At 38.5% G+C, this 9792-nt stretch overlaps 1 protein-coding gene across 1 annotated transcript in view; it reads left to right on the top strand.

Moving 5' to 3' along the window:
- RHBDD1 (rhomboid domain containing 1) overlaps nt 1–9792 on the top strand; it is a 74229-nt gene that overhangs the window by 20910 nt on the left and 43527 nt on the right. The window contains exons 3-4 of the mRNA XM_006020742.3: nt 4719–4807; nt 5567–5617. Coding sequence (XP_006020804.1) covers nt 4719–4807; nt 5567–5617 — 140 coding nt within the window. The remainder of the gene's footprint in view (nt 1–4718; nt 4808–5566; nt 5618–9792) is intronic.

Genomic DNA, 9792 nt, shown 5'->3' with positions numbered 1-9792 from the left:
TCCAGGGCTGTTCAGATCTGGTGAGGCTGTGGGCGCCAGATGACACCAGCATGTGTTGCACAGGCTGCACGCTGTGGGGGTGGGCCCCTAGGACCCCCTCACTGCATGGGCTGCTCCAGCAGCATGCAGACCCCCATCTTCAGCCATGCAGGCTACATTAGCAGGGCATGGACCACTCCTCCCCCTCCCCCACAGGCCTTTCGCCCTTGCACAGCAGTGGGAGAGGTGGCTGCCCAGGCCCATGTCCTATATATTAACTGCTTGCAGACCCCATGTAGACTGTGGGTGACATCCTGGCCCTTTGTGGGCCACATGTGGCCTGCAGGTAGTCAGCTGGGCATCCCTAATCTAGTCCAACCCCCTGCACAGAAAAATGATGTCCTGTTCCTAAGCCATACCAAACATGCATACTTTCAGAAAACCACAACTTCCCTAGGCATTTTCTATTGTCCTGTTGTTTTTTACAGTGAGTACATTTTTCCTGAGATTTGATCTAAACCTGCTTTGCTGTAATTTAAAAACTCACAGTGGCAAGGAGTATTTTGATAATTTTGATACCTTTGGTTGAACTCAAAATTCAGGATGTAGGATAAGGAGTGGGTTAAGTCCTGCCCTGACTTAAACAGGATGCGTTTCAATACGGACAAGTGCAGGGTGCTGCACTTGGGCAGTAGTAACTGGCAGCACACTTATAAGATGGGAAACTGCCTTCTTGAGAGCACGGAGGCAGAAAGGGATCTTGGAGTCATCACTGACTCCAAGATCAACATGGGCCGACAATGCGAGGTCACGGTCAGCAGGGCTAACTGGACCCTATCATGCATCCACAGGTACATTTCAAGTAGGGCCAAGGAGGTGATCCTCCCCCTCTGCGCGACACTGCTCAGGCCACAGCTGGAGTACTGTGTTCAGTTCTGGGCACCCCGCTTCAAGAGGGATGTGGACAACATTGAGAGGGTCCAGAGGAGGACCACCCGCATGATCCGGGGACAGCAGGGCAGGCCCTACAGTGAGAGGCTACGGCACCTGAACCTGTTCAGCCTTCACAAGAGAAGGCTGAGGGGGGACCTTGTGGCTGTCTATATGTCTATAAACTCACTAGGGGGGTCAGAAGGGTTTGGGGGAGACCTTGTTTCCCCTAGCGCCTCCCGGGATAACAAGGAATAACGGCCACAAGTTGTTGGAAAGTAGGTTTAGATTAGACATCTTTAAGAACTATTTCAGTGTTAGGGTGGCTAGGATCTGGAACCAACTTCCAAGGGAAATGGTGCTGGCTCCTACCCTGGGAGTCTTTAAGAAGTGGCTTGATGCCTACCTGGCTGGGGTCATTTGAGCCGAGTTTTCCTCCTGCCCAGGCAGGGGGTCGGACTTGAAGATCTACAAAGTCCCTTCCGACTTCTATGATTCTGTGACTCCCCATCGGCATTTGAGGTTGCACTTGGCATATGATGGCAGCACCTGCACATGTCAGGCTGTACCTTACATATTATGACTGTACCTGATAGGTGGGGGTCCATATTGATACCACAGTATTATTACATAGTAATAAAATGGTGATTTTGAACTGGTGAGTTGTTTTTAACTTCACCTGTCTCTGGCAAACTAGTTTTTCTATGACTAAAATTAATTTTGGCTCTATTAGCTAAAGTAAATCTTCTTCAGGATTATTCTCAAAAATGCCCATATTTTGTTGCTTTGATTAGTTTCCTCTCTGGCTGATATCTTTTCCACATTTGATCTGTCGACTTGCATTATGCTTCTTTCATTCATTGAGAAGTGAGTAGAAGCGAAAGTGTTTATTTTAGTCAAGTGTTTGGTATTATTTCATTCTTGCTTTTATATTGTTTTTATTTTTGATTTTAAACCACATTTCCAGACCCATTTCATTGTCACTTCCTGCAACTTCATTGGTGTCAAAGGTCACATGACATCACTTCCTGATGTGATACCACTTCCTGTGAGGTCTTTGAACATGGCTCGCCAGCCCCCTGGGTGATAAAAAGTTTGTGATCCGGCCCCAGATTCAGAAAGGTTGGACACCCCTGATCAAAATGCTTAATTTCTATTTTGACTTTTTAAATTTTATTTTATTTCAAATATAATGTTTAAAAAACAAAATAATTTTAAAAAATCAAGCTTTTAATTCTTTTATGTAGACATGGGTGAAATTGGTTCAAGTAATTTCAGAACCTCTTGAGTAAGGAGGTCAGCTGAGGTCCCAGATGACTGGAAAAGGGCAAAGAAAGGCTGTTTACAGGCATTTAAAAACAAACAAAAAATGCATTTTCCTAGGAGAAGCAGTGCTTTAGTTCAACTTGGCACCGCAGCCTCTGTATAGATTGGGCACTTCAGCAGGGCTTTTTGGTGCTTTTTTCTAAAGCAGATTGAATCAGCTATTAGAAAAAGGCACCAAAAAAGCCCCATTAAAGTGTCCAATCTGTACAGATGTTGGGTGAGCTAATTCCAAGTAATGTGATGCCTCTTGTAGGCATGTACTTGCTGGGCTTGGTGCAGGAGTGTGCCAAGTTTAAAGCACCCTTTTTTTTAAACATCTGTAGAGACCAGAACATCTATAGAGACCATCTTTTTAAAAAAGAAAGAAGGTGGATCTAAGGAATTCCAGTCCAGTCAGTCTGACCTCAGGACCTGGAAAGATCATGGAGAAGGTCCTCAAGGAATCTATTTCAAAGCACCTGGATTAGAAAAAGGTCAGTATGCAGCATGGCTTCACCAAGAGCAAGTCATGCTTAACCAACTTGATTTTCTTCTGTGATAAGGTGACAAGCTCTCTTGATAGGGGTCGACCAGTGGATGCTATCATAACTTGATTTTAGCAAGGCTTGTGATACCGTTTCCCATGACATTCTTATTAATAAGCTAAGGAAATACAGACTATAGATGAAAGAATGAATGAACACCAATTTGACATCAAGTCCAGAAGTGCGTGGAAGTCTATGGTAGAGCACTTTTAGCCTCCCTGCATATTGTCATTTACCTTCACCTCTCTCAGCAGTGTCTTTACCCCTTTTCTCTATCCTCTTTATTTAAATTACTTTGTCCTGTTCTGTTTAGTATCCCTACTCTCTGCATGTCCATCATAGTATCTGATTAAGTAGGTTGGTGCCTACAAGAGCTTATGCATTTTTGAATGAATTAGGTGACAAAGTACTCTCTTGTCATGCCTTCTCCCTGACTTAAGACTGATGCCTGTCCACCTCTCTCTAGACATTTGTATAGTCCGTAAGAATGATCACAATTTGCCTGTAGATTCATCAGTTTTAGTAAAGGTGGTGTTGGATAGGAAGAGGTATTTCATAGAATGCATTAATACATCTTTAATTTAGACTTTCTTTAGTCATAGAAATGCTCACTTCAGTCTTTGTAGTGGTTGGAAAAATACTTGGCTAGATGGCTAAACAAATTAATTGAAGAACAAAGAGCTTTGATATCCTGGCCCCAGTATGCTGAAGTCTCTATTCTCCCTCTAGCTGTTTAAGTAGAGGCAAATATGCAATGAACTAGGACTTGGGATCCAGACCTCAAGAAGAACTTTCCAGAAAAAAATCTTTGTTGTTGAAAACCACTGTCTAAATACATGAACAATCATAACAGGTGCTGTTAACTAAAACTATTTGTCAAAGAACCTTGATATTAATATAGGGATTTTCGTGAAGAATATCAGATTTTCAAATTACTTTACAGTTGCTAGAAAAGCAACAAACATAATTGAGTTCTGCAACTGTGGTCTCTGAGAAGGCCTTCACATTTCTAGAAAAGAAAGCTCCTAGTCCGTGGCAGGGAGAAGTGATGATGGTAAGGGCTTCCCTTGTGTGGGGAGAAGCAGCAGCAGCTGGGGGCTTCCCCATGCTGTGATGAGGGCCTGGTCCTAGCATCCACTGCTGACCTAGCAAGGTCATTTCAGTGCATATCCTGAAAAGATTGCCACCTGCTCCTATAAAATAACAACCCATTGCTATGTAATAGAAGAAGAAGTCTTAGTTTGTTCACATAGACAGTATTTTATAGCTTTACAGTCTGCAATTAGAATTTATGGGAAGGAGCCTCATTTGAACCCTAATACCAAAACTTGAAAATTAATTACAAGTTTTAATTTTAATTACATAAAATTCTGTTTAGTAACTAAGTCAGATAAGTAAACAAGTCAGATGTGCTTGCAAAGCTTGCAAAATTCATTGCTTATAGTGACCAAGTAGTGAGCCTGATTCATCACTCTATTATCCCAATTTTAGGCTGGGGTAGACTCATCAATTTTAGTAAAGTTTCACTGATGAAACTAGAGCACTGCTGCTTCCAGTCAACCCCAGTAATGTCCATAGTGAACAAAGAACTATTCTGAGATTATACTGCTTTCTGTACAAGAGAAACTAGCTAAATCTGAATAAAATGTAAATGATCACCTCATCCAGCTCTTTTTGCTTTTTGAAACGTACAGTTTTTGTAACACAATAATTTATCTCCATTGTTCATAAAATTAGAGGTGTTTCCTTTTAAATGTGACATTTTTTTATTCTGATGTTCAAAGAAGGTAGACAATGTTTTTCTTTGGGTTGTAATAAACGCTGCACCAACTAAAAGACGGCATGTGGAACAAAGACTGCAAACTGTGACTAATTGATATACATTGGTATAATGAGAGTACAGAATGTATCTAATCAGCAGCAATACAAAACCTCACAAAGGATTTCCATTCCTCCTAGGACTTCTTTTGCTGGGCATCTGGCAGGTATTCTAGTTGGATTGATGTACACCATGGGGCCTCTGAAGATGATCATGAAAACATGTGCAGGTACTTAGTTATTTCACTTTGGCATGATGACAAGTTCATGCTTCAGCTTAATTTTAAAGTTTGCAGAAACTATACATTTTATCTTTAAAACTCCATAGATCTTGACATTTATGATTCAGAATATTAGATAAAAAATCTGCTGGGTATTAAAGCAAAAGTAAAACTGCTTTTGTGTTTTTATTGTATTTAAAATGGATCTGAGAACAATCAAGTATTGTTTTCAAATTTTTATAATTTAAGACAACTAATTATAGTTATTTAGGGATAAAATGACAAAAAACAAATAAATAGAAGCCATTACTTGAAGTATATACAATCCACAGAAGTAGTGTATTGTACTGGCTATAATATCTTTCTGGCTTTTTATTTTTATTAATTGTTTTGAAAACTTATTGATATTTGTTAAGTTGTTTAAAAAATGCCCCAAACTTTCTGTGTTTTGGCATTGTATTAGAATGGGTAGAATTATTCTATTTGCAGCTAGTGCTTGAACTACATGCAGGGTTTGGTGATGAAGTTTTTGTAAGTTTTGAGAGGCTAGGGACCACAGAACAAGTTGTGGGCTCCCTGGAATGTAGGATGCTGACTAAAAATACTAAACTTATTACTATTATTATTAGAGAAATTTATGTGGAAAACCCAGAATGTCATAGTTTTACTTGATAGCTTGTAATAGAGCAAATTTAGCTTTTAACTTTTTTTAAAAAGATAGTAGTGGTATTTACAATCCAATGAATAATAAATGTTCCTTTCTGTTAGGTGGCTTTTCTTCCTTTAATGATTCTGTAAGACAGAGCAACTCCTACTCAAGTAAGCATTCACTTGCATGTCAAATTCTTTAATCTCTTTTCAACTTTTTAAAGAAAACATTAAACATATAAAGCTACTGTGTTTATTGATTGTAGAAAAAATATAGAAAAAATGGTTAGTAGAGGAAGAGGTTAAATGCAACTTTTTGATCCATATTCCATTCTGTGAATAATAGTATAGTTTGAGAGTATGTAGACAGTAAAAGATGTGATAAGAGAAGCCATTATGGGATTATACAACAAATACTTCAGGAGGCATCCGTATGCTATGTATATAGGTTGTACTTGTTATGCCAAAATCTATACAACATAATGATATCTCAAGTGGAATAATTTCCAACTCCCTTGTTTCCTGCGTAGTGTGTGCACCAGCGCAACCCTAGAAATATTCTTTGCAACCTGGGCCCAGTTAGTATATCTAACATACTATATTGCATTTGAAGTCATTGTTGGAGCAAAATAAGTACTACCTGTTATGCCATGTGACATTGCTTTTAATCCTGTCCTTCATTCTGTTTTCTCACTGAGTCTAATCTTGTTTTCACTTTTATGTAGTAGCAGTAGCAGCAACAGTGCAACAGCCCTCAAATTCTCTATACTCTTCTCTAGGATGAACCCCATAAGGAAGAGAGTAGTAAAATCAAGTCAGCAATATCAAAAGCATTGTTAGTTCCTATTGCTAGGCTCATCATACAATCACTGCATGCTGAGGACAGTTCCTTTACACTGTTGTGCAGTAGATTAAGTAGCTAATTAGGAGAGTACTTTCTGGCAGCTGATAGCAATTGTTTTGACTGCCATTTTCTTGAAGTAATTTGTCCATATACTTATTGGAGAGGCCAAAAGAAGGTTTCTGAACTTCATGAAGGAATTGTCAGGAATGTCATCTACTGCCATATTAATATTTGGATCCCATCTCTGGCAGGGGATAGAAATGTTACTCCTTTTAATAGAACCCTTTCAGATATTTGCAGACCCTCATTCATACTCCAATCTCCTTTTTCTCCAAAGTAAATAATACTAGATCCGTCAACCTTTCCTCAATTACCTTGCTTTCCCAAGTCCTTTCACCTTTTCATCACTCACCCCTGGAGACGCTCAAGGCTTTGCATTCTTCCTATAATGCAATACCTAAAACTGAACACAGCTCTGGCTGAGGCCTATCTGGTGCTGCGTGGAGTGCTGTTACCTCTTGGGTCTAGATTTCATTATGTGTAGCACCGCTACAGGGCAGGAAGCTAGGGGGAGTAGAGTTGATCCGAATTATTTTTGTTCACTGCCATGCTTTGGTACCCTTCTTCAGTGCATTTACTGGTAAAGTTTCTATACATCTATATGAATATATATATTTTTTAATTTTAATACAAATATGCCTACTCTGTGCTCCTGGTACATGCACAAAAATTAAAAGTAATTCTTACTATTCTGTAGCAGTATCTATTTTTTCCTTAAAAAAAGACTGCTATAGATAGTGTAAGCTTTTGCCTGGTGTATTGACTTGATAATAAATTTGACTGTCTGTAATGTTGTAGACTAATGGCCCATATAGTATGCCTTTTTAAAATCTTTGTCTATTTTGTGTTTATTTGGAGTTACTGATTTATCTTACCCTGGCATAAAATGTTGTAAAGGATAGAAAGGACAGATGCAAGAATAACCAGAATTTATTTAAAAAAAAAGTGCCAAACATATAGAATCAGAATCATAGAAAATTACACTTGGAAGGGACCTCAGGAAGTCATCTAGTCCACCCCCCTGCTCAAAGCAGGACCATCCCCAACTATAGCATTCTAGCCAAAGCTTTGTCTAGCCAGGTCTTAAAAACCATCAAGGATGGAGATTGCACAACCTCTCTGGATAAACTGTTCCAGTGCTTTACTAACCTCCTAGTGAGAGAGATTTTCCTAATATCTAACCTAAACTTCTCGTGCTGCAACTTGAATTATATCAACTTGAAATATAGCATTAGGGAAGAAGTTAGTTTAGCTTTAATGTAAAACAGTATTTCACTTATTGCACATATTTAAATGTTAGGGTATTTTTGGAATGCATCTCATGGATGTATGAAAATACATCTAATTGGATCAATAGATACCCCAGATAACTTGGATGATATCAGACCTTTTCTTTTTATGAAATTGTTTTGAGGCTTTATGAAGCTTATGAATCAAAAGTATTACCATGATCATATAAGACTGTCTGTAGAAGAAACTTAGAATATCAAGAAAAAATGTTAAGCAAGAAGCATTTTTATGCTTTTTTTACCAACACTATTTTCTTGGTATTCAGTTATGTAGTGTTGAATCCAATAATTCAATAAGCAGTTACTGGGTTAAATTCAACATAGTTACACCCAGAAAATACTTTTACATTTATAGCAGAGAGAATGTTTTTTCAGATGCGTATAATGCAGAAATGAAGAAAATGTGTAAGGATTGCATCAAAAGTGCATATAAATCAGTAGTCAGAGTCATGCAGCTGGTTTTATTTTTATCTTCAAAACATGGTTCTTGAATAGAACTAATATGACTGAAGATCTCTTAAAATGGCAGCGGGTCAGACTAGATGATCTGCTCAGGTCCCTTCCGACCCTACCAACTATGAAAATGGTGGTAGTAATTCAATCAATTAAAAAGAAAAAAAAAAAAAGAAATATTTTTCTTTCTAAACAGACCCATTAAAAACCATTTGAGGAAGTTAATCATGCTCAGTCCATTAGTTGTATGAAAGTTTTTCTCAGGTTTTATTTTCATATGCAAATATGCAGAAGGGAAAAAATATCTAACTCTTTGGGTTGCCAAATCATTGTTTTGCAATTTGATGTCAGAAGAGAATATTTATTTGAAAAACTTAATTGTTTATTAATTTTTATACTGTGATTTTTCAGAACTGTAAACCACATACAGACATTTGTTTTTCTGGTGGGAGAGTTGTTGCTCTCCCAGTAAGAACCATGAGTGTATAGATGTTCAGGGTTTTTCTCCCAGAGCAAAAATGGGTGCTTAAGAAGAAAAATAACCTGGGAACAACCAGGCTGAAATATCTCCCAGGAAAGTTTCTCCTGGGAAGTTAAATATCTGTACACTTTCCCTTCTGAGAGAAGCTGTGGTACAGTCCTCCCAGCATCCCATAGTGTTTTGCTTCCCTCCCCCCCCACTTTGCCCCAGGATGCTATGTAGACTGGGCTGTATATTCCACATTGTCCTGGAGGGAAACATAGGTTAAGCCTAAGCAGTCTGAGTCAGCCAGTCATTGTACACTGCTACCACCTATCTCCAGGCAGACTGAGGGAGCCTGCAAACCATGCTGAGATGTGTGTACAGCATTGGCACTGGAAGCTCTTTACTAGTAAGGGACTCAGCATCATATGAATGTCCATTCACATGTCTCCAGGTAAGTGTTTCTACCTGAATAATAAACCCAAGAGAATTCTCCAAGATTATTTTAATGCAGTTATACAACCATAATCTAGATCCCATAGACCTGTACATATAGTCTCTTTATTCAGCTGTTTAATCTTTTTACATAATTTCAGGATCTGACTGTTTTGCCAAGTTCACTCCATGAAATCTTTGTAATACAATACATTAAAAAACATTTCTGCTTTATTTTCATCTTGTAATTGGTACTTACTTTACCCAACCATATGTCATATTGTGGGTCAAGAAATCCACGTGGAACCCATGTGAAAATAATTTTGTAGATATTTAAGTCAAAGCTTATGATTGCATTAGGTCTAAAGATAAAGGGAAGTAGTATATTGAACTTGGTTGATGTAGAAACATTTTATGTATCTTTGCCTGAGAGAAACTGAGAAAATGCTTCTGAGCTAACTTGTGTTCTTTGAAATCCTGTATACAGCCAGCTAGTTTAGTATAGAAAATATATTTCCAAAACACCAAGCACTGATTGACACAAGAAGTGTGTGGGGGGACATTTTAAGCTTTTTTTTTTTCCTAGCAGTACCTCCAACTTACTGTATTCACATTTGTTTACTTGTTGTGGCTCGCACTTTTATGTTGGATAGGATTTAGGTATACGATCAGCATTAGGATTTTTGGGATCTAACAAAATTATAAGAACACTAGCAAATAGCCCACCAAAAATGATGGGGGAGGGCAGGTGGGCACAGAGGCTTGCGTCTGGCCTGCTTCCAGCCTCGGGCCAGGGCTGCAG

This window comes from Alligator sinensis, unplaced genomic scaffold, assembly GCF_000455745.1.
Source record: "Alligator sinensis unplaced genomic scaffold, ASM45574v1 scaffold596_1, whole genome shotgun sequence".
Lineage (NCBI taxonomy): Eukaryota > Metazoa > Chordata > Crocodylia > Alligatoridae > Alligator > Alligator sinensis.
Note: the sequence above shows the minus strand (reverse complement) of the source record. Positions and strands in the feature narration are given on the sequence as shown.